This window comes from Lithobates pipiens, unplaced genomic scaffold (assembly GCF_037356315.1).
Source record: "Lithobates pipiens isolate NorthernLeopardFrog02 unplaced genomic scaffold, aLitPip1_a1.2 Scaffold_35, whole genome shotgun sequence".
Classification (NCBI taxonomy): Eukaryota; Metazoa; Chordata; class Amphibia; order Anura; family Ranidae; genus Lithobates; species Lithobates pipiens.
Window position 1 is genome coordinate 14,422,199 of NW_027507811.1, and position 27,444 is coordinate 14,449,642.

Sequence of the window (27,444 nt, forward strand, 5' to 3'; positions counted from 1 at the left end):
CTCCTGTACATACTGCCCAATCCGTCACCTGCTTGGCTGAAACGTCAGTTGCTACAATTTGATGCCAGGAGAAGGGGAGGAGACGCACGGAGGACACAGGAGCCTCTGTCTAACCCAAAGCAAGGTCCCACCTCTTGCCGTCACCACCCCCTGCCACAGAGACAAGGTAAGTGCCAGGCAGACGGCGAGTGAGCGGGGGGGTCACAGTGGCACTATTTGATAGGCACAGTGGCAGCATTTGATGTGGCACAGTGACAGAATTTGACGTGGCACCATTTAAAGGGCACAGTGGCAGCATTTGATGGCATAGTGACTGTGTTTGATGGGTACAGTGAGACTGCAATTGATGTTTTTTTTTCAGAATTTTTCAGTTTGCCCCCGCCCCCAAAATATTTAGAGCACCAGCCACCACTGAGCAGCAGACATCTTGTTACAGGCTGGGTGTAACAAGATGTCTGCTGCTGGCTTACTGCAGCCGAGTGCAGGGTGTACCAAGATGGGCGTCGCAATGTTCAACCGCTGACGGTGACACGGACCTCCGTTGTTCCGCTCGCTGGTTTCTGGTTGCGCCGCTTTTCCTAGGTATCGGATTAGGCATCGGGAGCATTTGTGCGAGTACAACTACTCTCACAAATGCTCGGTATCGATCTCGATACCGATACTAGTATCGGTATTGGGCCAACCCTAGTTACTTTACTGTCTGCTCTCATGTTGAAAAGCGCCGCATAAACTGTTGGTGCTATATAAATCCTGTATAATAATAGTAGAGGTACGCCGAATGGAAATTTTGGTGCCGAAACAGAAACCAAAAATGTGGGATGCAATTGGCCGAAAATGACAGTTTAAAAAAAAAATATTTATATATAATTATATTATATTTGACTCTTTAATTAATATCACCAATATAAATGAATATGAATTTATTGTCAGGCATTTTTGACACCTTAAAAATCTGAGTGAATTTGTGGCAAAATCACATGCATTTTCAGCGCCATTATCGGCGCCCTTTTTCTCTTATCGGCAAAAAGCCGATAACACAATTTTCGCCCCAATATGTTTCAGTGGTCGAAATATCGGTGCATCTCTAATATTAATAATAGGGTAATCCTATAAACTGTCAATGGAACGCAGAGACAGGAAGTGATTAGGAGTATAAACAGGAAGTTCCAGGTGAGTCGGGAGGAAGTAGAGAGGAGCCATTGCTGGAACTGGCAGCAAAGAAGGTAATAAAATATTATTTTCTATTTACACCCAGTAACCCCCCCGTCATGTCCCTCCTCTTCCTCCATAGTCACTGTGACGTCTTTTATCTCCAGCAGATGATGCTTTCTCTCTCTATATAAAAAATATATAGAGCCATATACCCAACTGTACATCCAGAGCTGCTAGTTGATAGACCAATATATGGACCAATAAATATAGAGCCATATATCCAACTCCAACTGAACACCAGTCACACCATAGATTATTTTCTTTTTTTTGAAAGCCCATGGCGTGTGAAACACACTCAAAAACTTCACCCGGTGCCAAAAAAATATGTGCACACACATAAAGAGTGAAACACGAAAACGTGCAACGGGTATACACAAGCCCTCTGAAATCAGAGGGCCTTGCCCTGAATCCCCCGGGGTGTTAGGCTCCTGACGGGGACTGGAGTACTTACACTTGGTCCATCAGGCCGAAAACAAGACGGACCCCTTTCTCTGGAGGATCTGCCGAAACCGACCCAACCAAGAACTCGGTGTGGGGCTCCCCCGAAGGGAGAATCCATGAGAGAAGGTGAACTAAGCCAAAAGGCCACGCCAACCCCCTCCCAAGACTTTCAGGGCAGGCCCGAGGACCTGCAACCCTACCAGTCACCCAGTGCAAAACCGTGTACAAGCTCAAAAATACAAAAACGTGACAAATCATGGTGCCTTAAATCAAAGTGACCCTCACTCACAGTGATCTTCAGGCACCCCTGCACTGCCACTCCAGGGGCACATACACCATAGGCTTTCAATACCAACGACCCAGACCACATTGCATGACAATGCTATCACACCACAAAAACATTCAGTATTTTCATCATATGTTTTTTGTTTTTTTCGAGATTAATCACCATATCGAGTGGAGCACCACTAAAAATCCAGAACCAGGGAGGACGGTGTTGAAGTCCTTGGTCTATATTGGACTTGAGGGGATTGAGGATCTTTGGAATGGCATTTTATATGGAATGGGGTGTGAAGGACCTTTAACCACTTCCCGACCAGCGCACGACGATGTACGTCGACAGAATGGCACGGGCAGGCATATTGGCGTACAGGTACGTCCAATATTTAATGCCGCCCTGCCATCGGGAGCGCGCCGCCGGCGGCGCGCTCCCGCGCTGGTCGGGACCCCCGTGAGTCCGGTCGCGGGACCCGCGGACTCGATCGCCGCGGGCATCCCCGCGATCGTCTCACGGAGCGGCCGAATGGAGGAAATGCCGTGTAAACAGCATTTTTCCATTCTGCCTAGCAACTAGTGACGCTGATCTCTGCTCCATGTGATTGGAGCAGAGATCAGTGTTCACTAAATGAAAGCCCAACCCCCCCACAGTTAGTAACACACCCCTAGGAACACTTAACCCCTACACTGCCACCCACTGGTTAACCCCTTCACTGCCAGTGTCATTTACACAGGAATCACTGCATTTATATAGCAGTGATTACTGTATAAATGACAATGGTCCCAAAAATGTGTCAAAAATGTCCGATGGGTCCCCCACAATGTCGCAGTCACAATAGAAATCGCTGATCGCCGCCATTACTAGTAAAAAAAAAAAAATTATTAATAAAAATGCTATAAAACTATCCCTATTTTGTAAACGCTATAACTTTTGCGCAAACCAATCAATAATCGCTTATTGCGATTTTTTTTACCAAAAATATGTAGAAGAATACGTATCGGCCTAAACTGAGGGAAAAAAATGTTTTTTTATATATTTTTGGGGGATATTTATTATAACAAAAAGTAAAAAATAATGAGTTTTTTTCAAAATTGTCGCTCTATTTTTGTTTATAGCGCAAAAAATAAAAACCGCAGGGGTGTTCAAATACCACCAAAAGAAAGCTCTATTTGTGGGAAAAAAAGGACGTCAATTTTGTTTGGGAGCCGCGTAGCACGACCGCGCAATTGTCAGTTAAAGCGACGCAGTGCCGAATCGCAAAAAGTGGTCTGGTCTTTGACCAGCAAAATGGTCCGGTCTGCAAGTGGTTAAGCCCTTGTACACACGGTCGGAGATTCCGACAGAATGTTTCCTATCGGACCGGTTTGTCGGATATTCCGACTGTGTGTGGTCTGCATCGGACTGTTTCCGTCCGGAATATCCAACGGACCAACTTTTCCAACTTGCCGGTAAAATCTTTCGACAAAATGCTGCGATCGGACATACTCCGATCATGTGTAGCCTACTCCGACGGACAAAGTGCCACGCATGCTCAAATCAAATTCCTAGACCAAAGCTATTGGCTACTAGCCTGAACGTAACGAAATAACGTCATCACGTTACGTACAATCGGATTTTCCGACAACTTAGTCCGACCGTGTGTATGCAACATCACTTCCAGACCTCTTCCGGAATTAATCAGTCGAAATTAATCCGACGGATTTGGTTGCCGGAATCTCTGACCGTGTGTACGGGGGCTAACAGTTTTCGGCGATTTTTTTATTTATTGGTGTATACATGACACAGCCGCAATGTTTTGCTTTGTGGCAATGGCAGAAACTATACCCCCTTTTGAGCTCAATGGGCACTAGCACCCACCAAATGTAAACCCTTTGAATGGATGGGGCCGCACAGTAGCCATACACAACGTATTGGGGCTGTGCCAACTCTACATTGGTTCCTCCCAAGACCTCCTGCATTCTAGCTCTCTTGTGACCCCCCCATCCCCCCCATATTCACCTCCAGGACTTCACCTGAGCCTCTCCCATCTTCTGGAACTCCCTACCCCAATCTATCCAACTACAGTATCTCCTACTCTGTCAACTTTTAGTTGATTTCTGAAAACCCTTCTCTTCGGAGAAGCCTATTCTGCCCCCCACCTAACAACTCTACTATTATTTTCTCCATCAGCTCATCCTTCAAGCTGGGTTCACACTGCTGCGGTTATGAGAACCGGATGTGATTCGCACCGCACTGCAGTGCAAATCACATCCGATCTCTGTGCGATGCGAGTTCAGCCATACAGATAGTATGGCTGAATTCGCATCGCACCCGGCCCAAACTCGCACAGGACCCTTTTTTTGGTCCGCAGCAGAATCGGATCGCATGGGTGTTCACACCATGCGATCCGATTCCTGTCCGAGTTTGCAGATCGCACTGCGATATGCGAACTGATCTGGGGGTGTCATTAAGGTTTCACTGACACTCCCAGCAGTTCGCATAGGGCAGTGTGAACTGCCGCCGGGAGGCATGCGATGCGGGAACCCGCAGCGGATTCGCGGCGTTCCCGCATCGCTGCAATGTGAACCTACCCTCACAGTTATCATCTTTTGTTTCACTTGACCCTCCCTTCTAGATTGTAAGCTCTAAGGAGCCGGGCCCTCGGATCCCTCCTGTATTGAATTGTATTGTAACTGTACTGTCTGCCCACAAGTTGTAAAGCGTTGCGCAAACTGTTAGCGCTATATAAATCCTGTATAATAATAATCAGACTCCGTCTCTTAACATATAGAAGAAATGTACTCCCTAATTTTGCCCCCTTACCCCTTCTGATAAGGCTGGAGCCCCTAAGGCGACAGCATCATCATGCTTTTTGCTGGTCCATTCTGAAATAAACATATGCACAGGGCCATCTTTAATGCAGGGCAAAAGGGGCAGCTGCCCGGGGCCCAGTTGGTGTTGTGGACCCCGCACTGCACGAAAATAAGTTGATAAGTGGATTTAGGAGGGCCCAAAAAAATGTTTGCCCAGGGTCCAATCAATATTAAAGACAGCCCTGCACTTTGCATCTATGTTTGCCCAAGTTTACATCCCAAAACAGAAATCCTCTACTTATTCACCTTCCATGAGAAAGGACCCGTAAAAAAAAAAAATAGGTTCTGCCGACATACAGCGGTCAGCAAATCACCTGACACCGACTGCAAATTTAAGTTCAAGTTCAAGTTTAACCACTTGCTTACTGGGCACTTAAACCCCCCTCAGTCCCAGACCAATTTTCAGCTTTCAGCGCTGATGCACTTTGAATGACAATTGCGCAGGCATACAACACTGTACCCAAATGAAATTTTTATAATTTTTTTCCCACAAATAGAGCTTTCTTTTGGTGGTATTTAGTTACAGCTCGGAGTTTTATTTTTTGCTAAACAAACAAAAAAAGATGCAAAAAAAAAAACATGTTTTAATAGTTTGTTATAAAATGTTGCAAACGGGTCATTTTTCTCCTTCATTGAAGTGCGCTGATTAGGCGGCACTGATAGGCTGCACTGGTGGGCACTGATGGGCTGCATTGGTGGGCACTGATAGGCTGCACTGGTGGGCACTGATAGGCATAGTTAAGGCGGCACTAATAGGCACAGATAAGGCGGCACTGATGGGCAAAGATGGGCACAGATAAGATGGCACGGATGGGTGGCACGGATGGGTGGCACGGATGGGTACGGATGGGCACCACTGATAGATAGGACTGATGGGCACTGATAGGTGGCACTGATAGGTGGCACTGCTGGGCACTGATGGGCGGCACTGCTGGGCACTGATGGGCGGCACTGCTGGGCACTGATGGGCGGCACTGGGGTGCAGCACCTTTAAAGCAGATTGTGGGCACTGCTGGGTGGCACTGTGGGTGGCACTGCTGGGTGGCACTGTGGGTGGCACTGCTGGGTGGCACTATGGGCACTGCTGGGTGGCACTGACAGGGGGCACTTACTTTTATTAAGTGGGGCACTGCAGGGGGCAGGTGGGCACTGTCAGGGGGCAGGTGGTTGCTAGCAGGGCTGGCCGTGATCGGGACTGATGTCCCGATCACGGCCGCCGGTGATCGGCTTTTTTTTTTTCCCCTCGCGCTATCAGCGCGAGGAGGAATAATAGCCGATTACCGGCTCCGTTATATCACATGATCAGCTGTCATTGGCTGACAGCTGATCACATGATAAGGGGTCGGGATCGACCCCTTGCACGGATCGGTGATCAGGCGAGTCTCATGGACTCGCCGATCACAGAGCGCGCCCCTCAGGGGGCGCGCAGGGCTCTCGTACACGGGACGACGTCAATAGACGTAGTCCCGGAAAAGGAGATCCGCGCTGTAGCCGTCAATTGACTATAGCACGGATCTCAAGTGGTTAAACAGTCCTTGGCAGCATTTGCTGTGTCATGTGACACAACGTGCGCCCCCCTCCCCCGAGGAAGTGGGGATGCTCCTAACACTGTGCCAAAGCCACAAAAAAGCCTGGCTACCATAAAGTGCGTCCAGAAAGTATTCACAGCGCTTCACTTTTTCCACATTTCACAGTCTTATTCCAAAATGGATTAAATTCATTATTTTCCTCAAAATTCTACAAACAGTACCACATAATGACAAAGTGCAAGAAGTTTGAAATCCTTGCAAATTTAATAAAGATAAAAAATTGAAAAAAAGTCCCATGTACAGTAAGTATTCACAGCCTTTGACATGACACTCAAAAGTGAGTTTAAGTGCATCCTGTTTCCACTGATCATCCTTGAGATGTTTCTACAACTTTATTGGAGTCCACCTGTGATGAGTTCAGTTGATTGGACATGATTTGGAAAGGAACACACCTGTCTATATAAGGTCCCACAGTTATCAGTGCATGTCAGAGCACAAACCAAGGAATTGTCTGTAGACCTCCCGGATAGGATTATATGGAGGCACAGATCTAGGGAAGGGTACAGAAAATGTTCTACAGCATTGAGGGTCCCAATGAGCACAGTGGCCTCCACCATCCGTAAATGGAAGAAGTTTGGAACCACCGGAACTCTTCCTAGAGCGGGCCACGCGGCCAAACTGAGCGACCGGGGGAGAAGGGCCTTAGCCCTTGTACACACGGTCGGAGAATCTGTCGGAATGAGTCTTATCGGACCGTGTCGTCAAATAATCTGACTGTGTGTGGTATGCATCGGACTGATTCCGTCCGAATCTCCGTCCGACCCAATTTTCCAACATGTTGGAAATATTTCCCGACCAACTGGGCCGGACGGACTTAATCTGATCATCTGTAGAGCATTTTCATCGGACCAAGTGCCACGCATGCTCAGATCAAATTCCTACATCAAAGCTATTGGCTACTAGCCTGAATGTAGTCCCATCGTAACGAAATTACGTCATCACGTTCTGAAAGATCGGATTTTTCGCCAACTTGGCCCGACCGTGTGTATGCAACAGTTTCGGACACAATCCGACGGATTTGGTTGGCAAAATCTCCGACCGTGTGTACAGGGGCTTAGGGAGGTGATCAAGAACCTGATGGTCACTCTGACAGCGTTCCGTTTCTCTGTGGAGAGAGGAGAACCTTCCAGAAGAACAACCATCTCTGCAGCACTCCACCAATCAGGCCTGTATTGTAGAGTGGCCAGACGGAAGCCACTTCTCCGTAAAAGGCACATGACAGCCCACCTGGAGTTTTCCAAAAGGCACCTGAAGGATTCCCAGACCATGAGAAACAAAATTTTCTGGTCTGATGAAACAAAGATTGAACTCTTCGGCTCAAATGATTGTTCATTTTTTCCCCCGTATGCTAGTCTCATATCAAAAACGAATAGGTTACTAAAGTTATGAAAATTCTCGTAAGACAGAATACAAATTTGTCAGAGCACAAACCAAGCCATGAAGTCCAAGGAATTGTCTGTAGACCTCTGAGATAGGATTGTATGGAGGCACAGATCTGGGGAAGGGTTTCAGAAAAATTTCTACAGCATTGAAGGTCCCAATGAGCACAGTGGCCTCCATCATCCGTAAATGGAAGAGGTTTGAAACCACCAGGACTCTTCCTAGAGCGGGCGGCCCCCAGCCAAACTGAGCGATTGGGGGAGAAGGGCCTTAGTCAGTGAGGTGTACAAAGAACCCCCGATGGTCACTCTGACGGAGCTCCAGCGTTTCTCTGTGGAGAGAGGAGAACCTTCCAGAAGAACAACCATCTCTGCAGCACTTCACTAATCAGCCCTGTATGGTGCAGTGGCCAGACGGAAGCCACTCCTCAGTAAAAGGCACTTGGAGTTTGCCAAAAGGCACCTGAAGGACTCTCGGACCACGAGAAACAAAATGCTCTGGTCTGATGAAACAAAGATTGAACTCTTTGGCTTGAATTATCGTTTATTCCTCCCCCCCCCCCCCCCCCCGTATGCTAGTCTCATATCAAAAACGAATAGGTTACTAAAGTTATGAAAATTCTCGTAAGACAGAATACAAATTCGTCAAGGCATGAAGTCCAAGGAATTGTCTGTAGACCTTCAAGACAGGATTGTATGGAGGCACAGATCTAGGGAAGGGACAGAAAAATTTCTACAGCATTGAAGGTCCCAATGAGCACAGTGGCCTCCATCATCTGTAAATGGAAGAGGTTTGAAACCACCAGGACTCTTCCTAGAGCGGGCCGCCCGGCCAAACTGAGCAATCGGGGGAGAAGGGCCTTAGTCAGGGAGGTGACCAAGAACCTGATGGTCAATCTGACAGAGCTTGAGCGTTTCTCTGTGGAGAGAGGAGAACCTTCCAGAAGAACAACCATCTCTGCAGCACTCCACCAATCAGCCCTGTATGGTGCAGTGGCCAGACGGAAGCCACTTCTCAGTAAAAGGCACTTGAAAAACCCGCCTGGAGTTTGCCAAAGGGCACCTGAAGGACTCTCAGACCACGAGAAACAAAATTATCTGGTCTGATGAAACAAAGATTGAACTCTTTGGCCTGAATTATCATTCATTTTCTCCCCCCCCCCCCCTCCGTATGCTAGTCTCATATCAAAAACGAATAGGTTACTAAAGTTATGAAAATTCTCGTAAGACAGAATACAAATTTGTAAAGCCATGAAGTCCAAGGAATTGTCTGTAGACCTCCAAGACAGGATTGTATGGAGGCACAGATCCTGGGAAGGGTACAGAAAAATGTCTACAGCATTGAGGGTCCCAATGATGGCCTCCATCATCCGTAAATGGAAGAAGTTTTAAACCACCAGGACTCTTCCTAGAGCGGGCCGCCCGGCCAAACTGAGCAATCGGGGGAGAAGGGCCTTAGTCAGGGAGGTGACCAAGAACTTGATGGTCAATCTGACAGAGTTTGAGCGTTTCTCTGTGGAGAGAGGAGAACCTTCCAGAAGAACAACCTTCTCTGCAGCACTCCACCAACCAGACGGAAGCCACTCCTCCATAAAAGGCACTTGAAAACCCGCCTGGAGTTTGCCAAAAGGCACCTGAAGGACTCTCGGACCACGAGAAACAAAATTCTCTGGTCTGATGGAACAAAGATTGAACTCTTCGGCCCGAATGATCGTTCTTTTTTTTTTTTTTTTCCTGCATGCTAGTCTCATATCAAATACGAATAGGTTACTAAAGTTATGAAAATTTTCGTAAGACAGAATACAAATTTGGAAGTGATGTAATGTTTTGTAATGTATTTCTACATTTCTGAGCATAAACAGTCTTGGTCACTCAATTTTTTCATACAAATACTATACTAATTACACGAAAATCATTCTGTTATGAGAAAAATATTTGTGCGTGTCCCTTCAGATATCTTCACAACGAACGTCGTGATTGGCTCTCGAATGCTGTCTACTAATCAATAGATTATCGAAACGAAAGCTCTAAATTCATTTATTTTCGTCCAATTTTCTCATTGTGTACTAGGCTTAAAGTGATTGGAAAGTCTTCTTTTTAACCACTTGCCGACCAGCCACCGATTGGCTCCGTTGTATTGTAGGGCGGAAGCGACGTCAAACGTCACTTCCGCCCAATGCTCTTAAAGGAGAATTTTTTTTTTTTTTTTTTTAATTAAATTTTTTTTTATTGCATTTTAGTGTAAATATGAGATGTGAGGTCTTTTTGACCCCCCAGATCTCATATTTAGGAGGTCCTGTCATGCTTTTTTTCTATTTCAATGGGTGACCCAAATTTTTTTAAAAAATTAATAAAAAGTCAAATAAATAAGGAAAAAAAAATTTTAAAATGTAAAGCGCCCCGTCTCGACGAGCTCGCGCGCAGAAGCGAATGCATTAGTGAGTAACACCCGCATATGAAAATGCTGTTCAAACCACACATATGAGGTATCGCCACGATCGAGAGCAATAATTCTAGCACTAGACCTCCTCTGCACCTCAAAACATGCAACCTGTAGAATTTTTTAAACATCGCCTATGGAGATTTTTAAGGGTAAAACGTTGTCGCCATTCCGGGAGCGGGCGCAATTTTGAAGCGTGACATGTCGTGTATCAATTTACTCGACTTAACATCATCTTTCACAATATATATAAAAAAAAAAATTGGGCTAACTTTACTGCTGTCTTATTTTTTAATTCAAAAAAGTGTATTTTTCCAAAAAAAAGTGCGCTTATAAGACTGCTGCGCAAATACGGTGTGACAGAAAGTATTGCAACGACCGCTAATTTTATTCTTTAGGGTTTTAGAAAAAAAATGTATAATGTTTGTGGGTTCTAAGTAATTTTCTAGCAAAAAAAATAAAAAATGATTTTAACTTGCAAACAGAGTCTAAAAAAAATAGGCCCGGTTAATATTTACCACAAGGAGGCGATTTCAGCAGAATGCAGAAACAGGAAGTCATATCAAGCCGACAGGAAGTAATACTAACAACAACAGGAAGAGGAAAAAACAGGAAATTATATAACAAAGAGGAAGTAACAGACTAGAAGTTCTGGGTGAAAGTTGAATCGAGAGGAAGTAGAGAGGAGACATTGCTGGAACTGGAAGCAGAGGAGGTAATAAGATCTTATTTTCTATTTACACCCAGTAACCTCCCCCGTCATGTCCGTCCTCTTCCTCCATAGTCATTGTGATGTCTTTTATCTCCAGCAGATGATGACACACACAAAAGCATTTTAAATATATAGCTATTTATCCAACTGTCCATCCAGAGACTCTGGTTTATAGACCGGATACATCCTAAATATAGAACCATTTATCCAACTGTCCATCCAGAGCCTCTGGTTTATAGACCGGATACATCCTAAATATAGAACCATTTATCCAACTGTCCATCCAGAGCCTCTGGTTTATAGACCGGATACATCCTAAATATAGGACCATTTATCCAACTGTCCATCCAGAACCTCTGGTTTATAGACCGGATACATCCTAAATATAGGACCATTTATCCAACTGTCCATCCAGAGCCTCTGGTTTATAGATCGGATACATCCTAAATCTAGAACCATTTATCCAACTGTCCATCCAGAGCCTCTGGTTTATAGACCGGATACATCCTAAATCTAGAACCATTTATCCAACTGTCCATCCAGGGCCTCTGGTTTATAGACCGGATACATCCTAAATATAGAGCCATTTATCCAACTGTCCATCCAGAGCCTCTGGTTTATAGACCGGATACATCCTAAATCTAGAACCATTTATCCAACTGTCCATCCAGGGCCTCTGGTTTATAGACCGGATACATCCTAAATATAGAGCCATTTATCCAACTGTCCATCCAGAGCCTCTGGTTTATAGACCGGATACATCCTAAATATAGAGCCATTTATCCAACTGTCCATCCAGAGCCTCTGGTTTATAGACCAGATACATCCTAAATATAGGACCATTTATCCAACTGTCCATCCAGAGCCTCTGGTTTATATACCAGATACATCCTAAATATAGGACCATTTATCCAACTGTCCATCCAGAGCCTCTGGTTTATAGACCGGATACATCCTAAATATAGAACCATTTATCCAACTGACCATCCAGAGCCTTCTGTGTAACATAAATGTAGGAGTCGGGTAGGTGGCCAGTACATGAGAGGTAATGTGATCTGTAGAAGTATGGAATTGTAGATCTATAATTCTGTGTTATTAGAGATCCAGTATTCAGTAATCAGTCAAAGAAAAACAGAATGTCACCAATTAGTATTTGGAAAGCCTTGAGGTGAGAGGTGACACCGAAGTGCTGATAAAATGATCTCCTCCATGGGGCCACACAGTATACACACACACATACAGTATACACACACACAGACACACAATATACACACACAGAATACACACACTGAAAAGGTACTGGAGAGGCGGGGCAGCTATAATCTTGGGATTTTTAAATATTTTTTTAAATATTTTTATATACTGTCCCTGGTTTTATTGAGGCTGGCAACCCTGATGGGGCCCCTTAGTAGCATGGGGCCCTCCGGCAGTGCCCGAGTGCCCCAATGGTCAGTCTGCCCCTTCCTCCATGTAGACACAAATTTCTCACCTTCCTGAACCTCAGAGATTACTGGTCATTCTGGCTACAAAGACCAGCAGGGGGCAGTCAGGAGGACAGCTTCGATTTATATCACCAGATCTGAGGTCGGGATGTGTCAGGCCCATTTGAGACTGGTCACTTCAGAACACGGAACCGTCCTGTGAGCTTGGACGGGAACCCCCCCCCCCCCCCCCCCCCCCCCCCCCAGGGTTGAATGGCCAAAGTCCAACCAACATCCATATTCCAATATATTGAGGAGCACGGGATATGGACGGGGTCATTCCTACGAAGACGGTTCAACTGGAGAATTACTTCAGTCACAGGATAAATCTTGCTAAAGTTTTATTTCTGCTTGTATACCTTTTTATTTTCATAGTGAATAGCCCACCTTGACTGTCCCCTTTTTTTTGTCACTGTCGGGTGATGGGAAGCTACTGTTTCTTGTGTATTAGGGTTTTAGCTTGTAGGATAGCTGGAGGAATCCTAGAAGGGTTTGCTAATGGCTAGACTGCTCCTCAACCCTACAATATGTATCCTCCTGAGTAAGCTCCGGTGGGTGGAGCGAAACCCGTTGGGGAGGTGGCCTGGCAGGTGTCCAAGCTAAGACTGGCATTTGTTCGTACACACACAACGGATCTTATTCTGATGTGTGGCTCCTGGAAACCTTTAGCCCGTGTGTGTGTGTGTGTGTGTGTGTGTGTGTGTGTGGTCAGCCAGCTGGATTGGAAAGAGTCTTCCTCTAGGAGTGGACAGAGGTAGTGCGGGCTGTAAAAGTGCGGGCCGGTCCGACTTGGTCAGTTCCCCCTCATTCCCCTCTACCCAAGTCAAGGGCCACTCCCTAGTTAGATAGCCACTGCGGGTGTGCATTTTGTGGCGCTCTGCTTTGTAGACCAGATACAAATGATGTATAAAATGTTATGGCTAGGGGTTGCAGGCATTAGATGGAATCTCTTTTTCTTCCAGTTGCCTTGATACGCAAGTCCTCTAATATAATAGAAGAAGCTGTCTGAGATGTCAGAACTGTGCAGAAATGATCAATCCCATTAAAGATAATTCTCAGCTTTTTATATCTATAGAAAGGAGTGTCTTGTCACATGACCAGATCAATAAGAATGGATGAAGGCCAAAGTCACATGACTGAGAGGATACTAAACCTCACCCTGGAGATCATCTACCTGCTGACCGGAGAGGTGAGGAGGAATCTGGGAGGTCACATGACATCACTCTTATCTCTATTAATAAAACACAGACCTGACCGGAGAGGTGAGGAGGATTCTGGGAGGTCACATGACATCACTCTTATCTCTATTAATAAAACACAGACCTGACCGGAGAGGTGAGGAGGATTCCGGGAGGTCACATGACATCACTCTTATCTCTATTAATAAAACACAGACCTGACCGGAGAGGTGAGGAGGAATCTGGAAGGTCACATGACATCACTCTTATCTCTATTAATAAAACACAGACCTGACCGGAGAGGTGAGGAGGATTCTGGGAGGTCACATGACATCACTCTTATCTCTATTAATAAAACTCAGACCTGACCGGAGAGGTGAGGAGGATTCCGGGAGGTCACATGACATCACTCTTATCTCTATTAATAAAACTCAGACCTGACCGGAGAGGTGAGGAGGATTCTGGGAGGTCACATGACATCACTCTTATCTCTATTAATAAAAACACAGACCTGACCGGAGAGGTGAGGAGGATTCTGGGAGGTCACATGACATCACTCTTATCTCTATTAATAAAACTCAGACCTGACCGGAGAGGTGAGGAGGATTCTGGGAGGTCACATGACATCACTCTTATCTCTATTAATAAAACACAGACCTGACCGGAGAGGTGAGAAGGATTCCGGGAGGTCACATGACATCACTCTTATCTCTATTAATAAAACACAGACCTGACCGGAGAGGTGAGGAGGAATCTGGGAGGTCACATGACATCACTCTTATCTCTATTAATAAAACACAGACCTGACCGGAGAGGTGAGGAGGATTCTGGGAGGTCACATGACATCACTCTTATCTCTATTAATAAAACTCAGACCTGACCGGAGAGGTGAGGAGGATTCCGGGAGGTCACATGACATCACTCTTATCTCTATTAATAAAACTCAGACCTGACCGGAGAGGTGAGGAGGATTCTGGGAGGTCACATGACATCACTCTTATCTCTATTAATAAAACTCAGACCTGACCGGAGAGGTGAGGAGGATTCTGCAGAGTCTGTGGTGATATTTTTTTCTTTCTGTCCCTCAGGATTATAAAGTAGTGAAAAAAATATCTGGTGAACCATTAACACCCAACAACTGCCTGCCCATCACAGTGCCTCCACCTCACTGCCTGACAACAGAGGTAACCAGTGCCAAGAAGATTCTGGAAGTCACCAAGAAGATGATGGAGCTGCTGACAGGAGAGGTGAGGAGGATTCTGGGAATTCTGGGACATTATCCAGTAACAGACAAGGGATGTGTCTGGATGGTGACTGTATCATTGTGTGTGTCAGGTTCCTATAAGGTGTCAGGATGTCACTGTCTATTTCTCCATGGAGGAGTGGGAGTATTTAGAAGGACACAAGGATCTCTACAAGGACGTCATGATGGACAATCAGCCGCCCCTCACATCACCGGGTAAGAGGAGACTTTATTGTAAAGGAGAGAGCAGTACGGAGGCTCCACCTAGATCCCCCATCATCTGATAAACACATAGAAACAATGTATTCAGTCAGTGTGTGTGTTTCCTACAGATGGATCCAGTAATGGGAACCCACCAGAGAGATGTCCCCGTCCTCTGTATTCCCGGGATTCCACACAGGAAGGTCACACCATCCCCCACCATCATCAGGTAAAGGAACCTAAGCTATAAGAGGATATTCTTCTAAGTGATCTCTTTTTTTCATTCTACAAATGTATTCTGTCATCTTTGGGGTTTAGGGTGAAGAACTAAAAAACATCAAAGTTGAAGTTAAAGAGGAAGAAGAGACATTGGTGAGGGGAAATAAACAGTCTTTGGAGGAGGGGGAGATTATGAATAGTAAACTGAAGGAATCTGCTCCTTATTTAAACACAAGTAAGTTACACACACGGAATGTAGGAAAAGTTCACATTTGTGTTTTTACTTTCTGATATGAGTCAAAAAAAATACAAAAGATCCATCTCCATTCCTCAATATAACGTCATGTTCCCAACAAATGAGGAGGAGATACTGTACACCATATGAAAGGTCCATCTCCATTCCTCAATATAACGTCATGTTCCCAACAAAGGAGGAGGAGATACTGTACTCCATATGAAAGGTCCATCTCCATTCCTCAATATAACGTCATGTTCCCAACAAATGAGGAGGAGATACTGTACACCATATGAAAGGTTCATCTCCATTCCTCAATATAACGTCATGTTCCCAACAAATGAGGAGGAGATACTGTACACCATATGAAAGGTCCATCTCCATTCCTCAATATAACGTCATGTTCCCAACAAATGAGGAGGAGATACTGTACTCCATATGAAAGGTCCATCTCCATTCCTCAATATAACGTCATGTTCCCAACAAATGAGGAGGAGATACTGTACACCATATGAAAGGTCCATCTCCATTCCTCAATATAACGTCATGTTCCCAACAAATGAGGAGGAGATACTGTACACCATATGAAAGGTTCATCTCCATTCCTCAATATAACGTCATGTTCCCAACAAAGGAGGAGGAGATAGTAGAAAAGATGTAGCTGGATAGCCGCACTCCAAATTATTCAACTTTATTTCAAAAATGTAATTAAAATCATAGCATCTAGGCTGGCAAACAGACTAACTGCACAGCCGCTGACATGTTTCACACCGAACACGGTGCTTAGTCATAGCTAATGAGCAGAATATACATACAGAGCTATATACACACACACACAAGCAATTAGACAAATGAATAAAATATGTGTATGACAAGATAGCAATTAAGGAAACACTTGTGAACATCCAAAGTCTAAAGATTAACATTTAAATGAATGAAAGGAAAAATACTTTTTCCCCTAAAACACCAAAATCAAGCTGACACATTGAAAGCATACATAATGGTAATAAATGAATGACATGATAAATCTTATCCTTAGGTGAAGAGATATAGGTGTAACCTAAAGAAATAAAAAATGACAAGTAAAAACATTTTTCATTTTGTATGTAAAAAAATGTTATATATTTTTTCACACGCATTGGCAGACACACAAAAAAAAAGGGAGAGAAAGAAACAAACTCTCAATGTGTGTGCAATGCCAATACATGGGCTCATTGAATGTCAAACCCACCAGAGAAAAACACACAAAAAATATTCCCTAAAAATGACACATCCCAAAAAAGGTTTCATAATAAAAAGATTGCAAATATTGCATTATTGGATGTGTCTGCTTAGGTCGTCTCCTATGATACAATGCATAGATATCAAAAATAAAAGTAAATATAAATATAGGAATAGACCAAATGAACGATCGATATCGAATGTTCTAAAACCAAGGGCAGGTTCAATGCGAATATCACTATACCGACAGGTATAAGAAGCTGATACAAAAACCCTGTTGATTTATCACACACCCAACATAATATATTAGCTGTGTGATTATCAAACGAATGACAAACATGTCTAATAGGATATTAGTTAACATAAAAAATACTGATATTCATAAACATTGCAGAGAAAAATGCCGCAATATATGCATGCAGCCCTATTCAAAAAACTGTTTCAATCGAATAATTGGCCTGTCCTCAATGTAAAGCAATTATAATAAATGGAAAATGGTGAATAAACTCTGGCAGAAACATATTAAAATGAGCCCAGCAGAACCAGATGAAAAAACCTGTCAGCACCAGACCGACAACCAGTGAAATGGGAGCCATACATATTGGCTTAGTATATACTGGGCAATCAATATGTGGAAAATTCACTCATAAAAGAATGAAATGTCCCACTCAAAGTTAAGGCCCTTAGGCTGCCTCGTATGGAGATGGAATATCCAATAAACCTCCCTTTTGCATAACAGACTAAACCTATCACCCCCTCTTTTAGATAAAGTGACTTTTTCCACCCCCTGAATGCGTAAGCCACTGACATCCTTATCATGGCAAAGATTCCAATGCTTCGCCACATTAGTGGGGTGGTTTTTGGAAATGTCATAGAGGTGGTCATATAATCTGTCTCTCAGTCTTCGTGTTGTGCGTCCAACATACTGTATGCAACATTGTTCACACGTGATCACGTAAATAACAAATTTAGTGTTACAGTTAATAAAGGCCATGGCTTTAAAATCCTTATTTAGAGACCTAGAAAGGATGGTATCGCCTCGTAAAATGTGGGGGCAACATGGACAATTATTGTCCCCACATCGAAACGATCCTTTAAACTGTAACCAATTGGGGCGTTGAATGCTGCTCGAATAGAGGCTGGGAGACAACATGCCACCAATAGTTGGGGCCCTGCGGGAGACTGATCTAATACCCTTAGATAGAATTTGAGCATAGACAGGATCGTTGTAGAGAATAGGTAAATATTTCTCCACGATCCCTTTAATTTTACTAAACTCTAAACTATAAGGCGTGGAAAACACCGGAATTTTTAAGGATTTGTCAGTTACCCGCCTTCTCCCATCTCCATTCTTGACCTTATCACGAAGGAGATGACATCTATCCGTATTAAGGGCTATATTGAACGCCCTATCAAGTACAGGGGCTGAATAACCTCTTTCTATGAAACGCTTTTTCATAGCAGAGGCTTCTTTCAAAAAAGATGATTCATCACTACATACCCGTTTTAACCTCAAAAACTGTCCCACAGGGATGCCCTTAATGGTATGCCTTGGATGGCCTGAATCAGCCCTTAACAAGGCATTACCAGCAGAAGGCTTCCTGAAAGGTTTGGAGGAAATAGATTCCCCCTCACCCATCAGAACAACATCTAGAAATTCAATTTGTTTAGGGTCCATAACACCTGTAAATTTAAGATTGAGGGTGTTGTCATTAAGATACAGAAGCCATTCATCTAATTCACCAACACTCCTGGTGCACACAAAGATTAAGTCGTCTATGTGGAGGAGGAGGAGATACTGTACACCATATGAAAGGTCCATCTCCATTCCTCAATATAACGTCATGTTCCCAACAAATGAGGAGGAGATACTGTACACCATATGAAAGGTCCATCTCCATTCCTCAATATAACGTCATGTTCCCAACAAATGAGGAGGAGATACTGTACACCATATGAAAGGTCCATCTCCATTCCTCAATATAACGTCATGTTCCCAACAAATGAGGAGGAGATCCTGTACATCATATGAAAGGTCCATCTCCATTCCTCAATATAACGTCATGTTCCCAACAAATGAGGAGGAGATACTGTACACCATATGAAAGGTCCATCTCCATTCCTCAATATAACGTCATGTTCCCAACAAATGAGGAGGAGATACTGTACACCATATGAAAGGTCCATCTCCATTCCTCAATATAATGTCATGTTCCCAACAAATGAGGAGGAGATACTGTACACCATATGAAAGGTCCATCTCCATTCCTCAATATAACGTCATGTTCCCAACAAATGAGGAGGAGGTACTGTACACCATATGAAAGGTCCATCTCCATTCCTCAATATAATGTCATGTTCCCGACAAATGAGGAGGAGATACTGTACATCATATGAAAGATCCATCTCCATTCCTCAATATAACGTCATGTTCCCAACAAATGAGGAGGAGATACTGTACACCATATGAAAGGTCCATCTCCATTCCTCAATATAACGTCATGTTCCCAACAAATGAGGAGGAGATACTGTACACCATATGAAAGGTCCATCTCCATTCCTCAATATAACGTCATGTTTCCAACAAATGAGGAGGAGATACTGTACATCATATGAAAGATCCATCTCCATTCCTCAATATAACGTCATGTTTCCAACAAATGAGGTGGAGATACTGTACATCATATGAAAGGTCCATCTCCATTCCTCAATATAACGTCATGTTCCCAACAAAGGAGGAGGAGATACTGTACACCATATGAAAGGTCCATCTCCATTCCTCAATATAACGTCATGTTCCCAACAAATGAGGAGGAGATACTGTACACCATATGAAAGGTCCATCTCCATTTCCTCAATATAACGTCATGTTCCCAACAAATGAGGAGGAGATACTGTACACCATATGAAAGGTCCATCTCCATTCCTCAATATAACGTCATGTTCCCAACAAATGAGGAGGAGATACTGTACACCATATGAAAGGTTCATCTCCATTCCTCAATATAACGTCATGTTCCCAACAAAGGAGGAGGAGATACTGTACACCATATGAAAGGTCCATCTCCATTCCTCAATATAACGTCATGTTCCCAACAAATGAGGAGGAGATACTGTACTTCATATGAAAGGTCCATCTCCATTCCTCAATATAACGTCATGATCCCAACAAATGAGGAGGAGATACTGTACACCATATGAAAGGTCCATCTCCATTCCTCAATATAACGTCATGTTCCCAATAAATGAGGAGGAGAGACTGTACACCATATGAAAGGTCCATCTCCATTCCTCAATATAACGTCATGTTCCCAACAAATGAGGAGGAGATACTGTACACCATATGAAAGGTCCATCTCCATTCCTCAATATAACGTCATGTTCCCAACAAATGAGGAGGAGATACTGTACACCATATGAAAGGTCCATCTCCATTCCTCAATATAACGTCATGTTCCCAACAAATGAGGTGGAGATACTGTACACCATATGAAAGGTCCATTTCCATTCCTCAATATAACGTCATGTTCCCAACAAATGAGGTGGAGATACTGTACACCATATGAAAGGTCCATCTCCATTCCTCAATATAATGTCATGTTCCCAACAAATGAGGAGGAGATACTGTACACCATATGAAAGGTCCACCCTTGGACCTCTTAGAGGAAGGTCCATCTCCATTCTCTCAGCACTTATGTAATTGTTGTACTTACACGAATACAAAGCATAGTTTGGGGGTATATTGTATTGTTGATTTGGTTTGGACTCGTAGTTTGGTGGTATAATTTCTCCCGTTTCCATACCAGAGCTTTTTAAATCCGCTGTACCATCATGTTTGGCTCTTAAATATAAGACTTAACAGATACCGGTAACATTTTCTTTAAATTTCTTTCCGACAGATGAACACTGTCCACAAAACCGGAATCCCTCTGAGGGACAATATTTGTTATCTCCGGATTATAACGCAGAAGATGATGTCATCACACAACATTCTCCAGAAGTAAATCCCATTACTCATAGTAGACACCACAGACCTCACCGATTGGGGAGATCAATGGATCCCTCCAATCCCGAGGAACCTTCTCATAAATCACGTTCTCTAACTCCAGAGATACATCTACAATCTCAGAGTACAGACAAATCAACAGATCCATCTAATGCCAAAGAATGTTCTTCAAGCCATGAAGGAGTTCACAAAGGAAAGCATTCATGTAGTGAAAAGAGAGGCCGAAGAGTTTGTAGGAGCGAGCGCCCTCATTCATGTTCAGAGTGCGGGAAATGCTTCAAACAGAAATACCACCTTCAAATACACCAGAGAACCCACACAGGCGAGCGTCCTTTTTCATGCTCGATGTGCGGGAAATGTTTCACTATTCAAAAAAATCTCCTTAGACACGAAAGAAGTCACACAGGGGAGCGTCCTCATTCGTGCACAGAGTGCGGGAAACGTTTTGCTGAAAAGTTAAACCTTCTTCTGCACCAGAGAAGCCACACGGGTGAGCGTCCTTTTTCATGTTCAGAGTGCGGAAAATGCTTTAGTCAAAAGGGAAACCTTCTTCAGCACCAGAGAATCCACACGGGCGTGCGTCCTTTTTCCTGTTCGGAGTGCGGGAAATCTTTTGCGACGCAAGGAGAACTTGTTCCGCATCAGAGAAGTCACGCGGTTGAGCGTCTTTATTCATGTTCGCAGTGCGGGAAATCTTTCAAGACAAAAAGCAACCTTATTAGACACCAGAGAGGTCACGCAGGCGAGTATCCCTTTTCGTGCCCAGAGTGCGGGAAATGCTTCAGACAGAAACAAAGCCTTCAAAACCATCTGAAATGTCACACGGGCGAGCGTCCCTTCTCGTGTTCAGAGTGCGGGAAATCTTTCATTATTAATGCAAAGCTTCTTGAACACCAAAGGATTCACACGGGTGAGCGTCCTTATTCGTGTTCAGCGTGCGGGAAGGGTTTCAATGTGAAAGCCAGCCTCCTTACCCACCAGAGAACTCATTCCGGCGAACGTCCTTATTCGTGCCCCGAATGCGGGAAATGTTTCTTCGACAGGGGAACCCTTCGCAAACACCAGAGAAGTCACACGGGCGAGCGTCCTTTTTCATGCTCGGAGTGCGGGAAATGTTTCGCTACAAAAGGAGAGCTGGTTCAGCACCAGAAAGTTCACACCGGCCTGCGTCCTTATTCGTGCTCAGAGTGCGGGAAACGTTTTGCTGCCAAAGGAAACCTTCTTAGACACGAGAGAGGTCACACGGGCGAGCGTCCTTATCCCTGCTCAAGGTGCGGGAAGTGTTTTACTGCGAAAGCAAACCTCCTTCAACACCAGAAAAAGTCACACGGTTGAGCGTCCTTTTTTTTCACGTTCAATGTGTGGGAAAAGCTTTAGAAAAAGACCATTTGTTCAGCACTAGAGAATTTACAATCGGAAGTGCCTTTTTTCATGCGCGGAGTGTGAGAATTGTTTTAAATATCAATGGAATTTCATTAGACATTCGACAAAGATCAGCTGCTGATGTTGACAAAACTATGGTGGTATTTTCACCGGCGGCAATGTTTAAAAGAAAGGGTAGCGTCTGGCCAAAAAAAAGACGTTTTGGTTATCAGTTGGGTCTGTTGGGTTGAGTCCCTTTTTTGAAGGCTTCATTGATGAGATCGGCTACTACAGTTCCTGGCTCTCTTACCACCACCCCCCTCACATTGGGGGGCCTTCATTCCTCTTTTTGCATTCTCCACAATGTTAACCTCCTCGATACCGGGAACTTGGGGTTGGACCCCCTTTTATCTTCATTCCTGGTGGCATCGATTCAACAAGGCCTTGGAAACGTTCCTCAGAGACTTTGGCCAACAGTGACATGATAACATCACACAGTTGCTGTAGATTTGTGGGCTGCTCATCCATGATTTCAAGTTGGCGTTCCACCAAGGGCGCTCCTATGGGATGAAGATCTGGTGAGTGTGGAGGTCACTGGATCTGGTGAGTGTGGAGGCCACCGGAGGACAGGGACCTCATTGTCCAGTGGTGAGATGATTGGAGCTTTGCGACATGGTGCATTATCCTGCTGGAAGGAGCCATCAGAAGATGAGGACACTGTAGACATAAAGGGATGGACATGGTCAGCAACAAGACTCGGGTAGGCCGTGGAGTTTAAACGATGCCCAGTTGGTACTAAAGGGCCCAAAGTGCGCCAAGAAAATATCCCCCCCCCCCCACACTATTATGCCCCGTAGACGCGATCGGATTTTCCGACAACAAATGTTGGATGTGAGCTTGTTAGCGCAAAGGCCCGACCGTGTGTAGGCCCCATCGAACATTTGCTGGCGGACTTTCCGCCAACAAATGTTGGCTAGCAGGTTCTCAAATTTTCCTCCAAGAAATGTTTTTGTTGTCAGACTTTCCGATCGCGTGTACACAAGTCCGTCATGAAAAAAGCTCAAGCATGCTCGGAATCAAGTACGAATCGAAGATATAACCAGCGTTCGTAATGGAGATATCACGTACGTCTTGTACGTAAACCACGTTCGTAATTGTTGGCCAACGTTTGTGTGATGGTGTGCAGGGCTGGACTGGAACAAAAGTTTGGCCCTGGACTTCATCCAGACCAGCCCACTTTAATTTTGCAAACACGCAAAAAAACAGTATATAAACTGTACGCAATTGTGCAAAAAAGCCCCTAGAGAGTCCCCCTTACATCAGGGTCCCCAGAGAGCCCCTCCTTACATATGGGTTCCCAGAGAGCCCCCCACTTACATCAGGGTCCCCAGAGAGCCTCCACTTACATCAGGGTCCCCATATAGCCTTCCCCTTACATCAGGGTCTCCAGAGAGCCCCTCTTACATCAGAGTTCCCAGAGATCATCCACCTTACATCAGGGTCCCTAGAGAGCCAACCCCTTACATAGGGGTCCCCACAGAGCCCCCCCTTACATCCGGGTCTACAGAGAGCCCCTCCTAATATCAGGGTTACCAGAAAGAGGGCAGGTAGTGGGCCAGGACCCTGTGGTTGGGGACTCCTGGACTGACTCGGGGCTATGGGCCCCAGATTCGGGGCTACAGCCCCAAAAGTCCCCCCCCAGTGATGCCACTGGCTGTCACTGAAACCGGCCCACTGAGCCATCGGCCCACCGGGATACTCCCTATAGTCCCTATGGCCAGTACATGCCTGATGGTGTGTATGCAAGACAAGTTGGAGCCAACACCCTTTGAAACATAAATACACGGTTTTGTTGGAGGAAAGTCTGATCGTGTGTACGGGGCATTACACCACCACCAGCCTAAACCGGTGACACAAGGCAGGATGGATCCATGCTTTCATGTTGTTTATACTAAATTCTGACCCCCACCATCTGAATGTCGCAGCTGAAATCCAGACTCAGAGCAGTCAACGTTTTTTCCAATCTTCTATTGTCCAATTGTGGTGATCCTGTGCGAATTTTAGCCTCAGTTACCTGTTCTTAGCTGACAGGAGTGGCACCCGGTGTGGTCTTCTGCTTCCGTAGCCCATCTGCTTCAAGGTTTGATGTGTTGTGTGTTCAGAGATGGTATTCTGCATGCATTGGGTGTAACGAGTGGTTATTTGAGTTACTGTTGCCTTTCCATTTCTATTACATGGGACGTCATATGATGTCCACTCAGAAGGACGAAAGTCCTGCCCAGCCTATAGTAGATTCCTGGCTGGGCGGACCTTTCATCCTTCTGAGTGGACATCAAATGAAGCTCTGCCAGAAGGGGTGGCAATATCTATTAAATAAAAGTCCAGCAGTGGAGAATAGAAGCCCCTATAATTGGTAGACATGTGCATTCGTTTTCGTCCGAATGCATTTTCGTCCGAATTTCAGCTATTTTCGTTTTCGTTTTGACAAACGATAACGAAAGCACAAAATCCGAAAAACGAAAGATCCGACATAAATAAATGCTTTATTTTCGTTTTCATTGTTACAACAGTTCGATATAGAATAGGAGATTCGACATGACTCTGACAACAATCTGTGTCTATAGAACCTGTGTTCGAATGTGCCTAACCTTACCTCTATTAGTCCAAGATTATATAGAGAAAATATTCGACAGAGAAAAAAGATTTGACAGAGAGAAAAGATTCTGCAAGATACTGTCCTAAAAAGTGTTTGGGGACCCGGGTCCTGCCCCAGGGGACATGGATCAATGCAAAAAAAAGTTTTAAAAACGGCCGTTTTTTCGGGAGCAGTGATTTTAATAATGATTAAAGTGAAACAATAAAAGTGTAATATTCCTTTAAATTTCGTAAGGGGGGGGGGTATCTATAGTATGCCTGTGAAGGGGCGCATGTTTCCCGTGCTTAGAATTGTCCCTGCACAAAGTGTCATTTATGCAGGAAAAAAAGTCCTTTAAAATCACTCGCAGCTATAATGAATTGTCGGCTCCGTAATACAGAGAACACTCATTGAAAGTCATTGATAAAAAAATAAATAAATAAATAAATAAAAAAAAAAGCGTGGGGGTCCCCCAAATTCAATTACCAGGCCCTTCAGGTCTGGTATGGATATTAAGGGGAACCCTGCCTCAAATTTAAGAAAAAATTTGACGTGGGGTTCCCCCTAAATATCCATAACCAGACCCTTCAGGTCTGGTATGGATATTAAGGGGAACCCCGCGTCAAATTTAAAAAAAAATTGACGTGGGGTTCCCCCTAAAAATCCATACCAGACCCTTTATCCGAGCACGCAACCTGGCAGGCCGCAGGAAAAGAGGGGGGGACGAGAGAGCGGCCCCCCCTCCCTCCTGAACCGTACCAGGCCACATGCCCTCAACATTGGGAGGATGCTTTGGGGGTCTGTGACCCCTCAAAGCACCTTGTCCCCATGTTGATGAGGACAAGGGCCTCATCCCCACAACCCTGGCCGGTGGTTGTGGAGGTCTGCGGGCGGGGGGCTTATCAGAATCTGGAAGCCCCCTTTAACAAGGGGACCCCCAGATCCCGGCCCCCCCCCTGTTTGAAATGGTAAGGGGGTACAAAAATACCTCTACCATTTCACAAAGAAAGTGTAAAAAATGTTTAAATAAAACAAACACACTTTTGAAAAATTCCTTTATTAAAAATAAAAAAATAAAAAAAAGATTCCAGCGGCGGTAATCCACTCTTCCTATCCAGCGACGGACGGTCATATCTCCAGCGATGTCTCATGTCATCCAGCGCAGCTCAGCATCCTTCTTCTGTCTCCGTGTAGGAGACATTGCAGGCATTCCGGCGGCTGACGTTTGTTATATACGGAGGGCGGGGCCACCCGTCACCTGACCCCGCCCCCCTCTGACGCAAGGGGAAACCCGGGGTTCCCTGTGACGTAGGGGTGACCCGCACCCCTCTGATGTAACACAGGCAGGTTTCCGTTACATCAGAGGGGGGCGGGGTCACCTATACGTCACGGGGAACCCCGGGTTTCCCCTTGCGTCAGAGGGGGGCGGGGTCAGGTGACGGGTGGCCCCGCCCTCCGTATATAACAAACGTCAGCCGCCGGAATGCCTGCAATGTCTCCTACACGGAGACAGAAGAAGGATGCTGAGCTGCGCTGGATGACATGAGACATCGCTGGAGATATGACCGTCCGTCGCTGGATAGGAAGAGTGGATTACCGCCGCTGGAATCTTTTTTTTATTTTTTTATTTTTAATAAAGGAATTTTTCAAAAGTGTGTTTGTTTTATTTAAACATTTTTTACACTTTCTTTGTGAAATGGTAGGGGTACTTTTGTACCCCCTTACCATTTCAAACAGGGGGGGGCCGGGATCTGGGGGTCCCCTTGTTAAAGGGGGCTTCCAGATTCTGATAAGCCCCCCGCTCGCAGACCTCCACAACCACCGGCCAGGGTTGTGGGGATGAGGCCCTTGTCCTCATCAACATGGGGACAAGGTGCTTTGAGGGGTCACAGACCCCCAAAGCATCCTCCCAATGTTGAGGGCATGTGGCCTGGTACGGTTCAGGAGGGAGGGGGGGCCGCTCTCTCGTCCCCCCCTCTTTTCCTGCGGCCTGCCAGGTTGCGTGCTCGGATAAAGGGTCTGGTATGGATTTTTAGGGGGAACCCCACGTCAATTTTTTTTAAAATTTGACGCGGGGTTCCCCTTAATATCCATACCAGACCTGAAGGGTCTGGTTATGGATATTTAGGGGGAACCCCACGTCAAATTTTTTCTTAAATTTGAGGCAGGGTTCCCCTTAATATCCATACCAGACCTGAAGGGCCTGGTAATTGAATTTGGGGGACCCCCACGCTTTTTTTTTTATTTATTTATTTATTTTTTTATCAATGACTTTCAATGAGTGTTCTCTGTATTACGGGAGCCGACAATTCATTATAGCTGCGAGTGATTTTAAAGGACTTTTTTTCCTGCATAAATGACACTTTGTGCAGGGACAATTCTAAGCACGGGAAACATGCGCCCCTTCACAGGCATACTATAGACAACCCCCCCCTACGAAATTTAAAGGAATATTACACTTTTATTGTTTCACTTTAATCATTATTAAAATCACTGCTCCCGAAAAAACGGCCGTTTTTAAAACTTTTTTTTGCATTGATACATGTCCCCTGGGGCAGGACCCGGGTCCCCAAACACTTTTTAGGACAGTAACTTGCAAATTAGCCTTTAAAATGAGCACTTTAGATTTTGAACGTTGGAGTCCCATAGACTTTAATAGGGTTCTAAAGTATGCTATATACTAGCTCCGTCGAATCTTCTTTATACATTCGACAGACACCATAAGCCTTCAAAGACAGATTCGACCGTGATTCATGTGGAT

At 44.8% G+C, this 27,444-nt stretch overlaps 1 protein-coding gene across 1 annotated transcript in view; it reads left to right on the plus strand.

Annotated features, from left to right (window-relative positions):
* LOC143955506 (uncharacterized) overlaps positions 1–27,444 on the plus strand; it is a 106,639-nt gene that overhangs the window by 71,047 nt on the left and 8,148 nt on the right. The window contains 2 exon segments of the mRNA XM_077465540.1: positions 15,324–15,459; positions 20,580–22,008. Coding sequence (XP_077321666.1) covers positions 15,324–15,459; positions 20,580–22,008 — 1,565 coding nt within the window.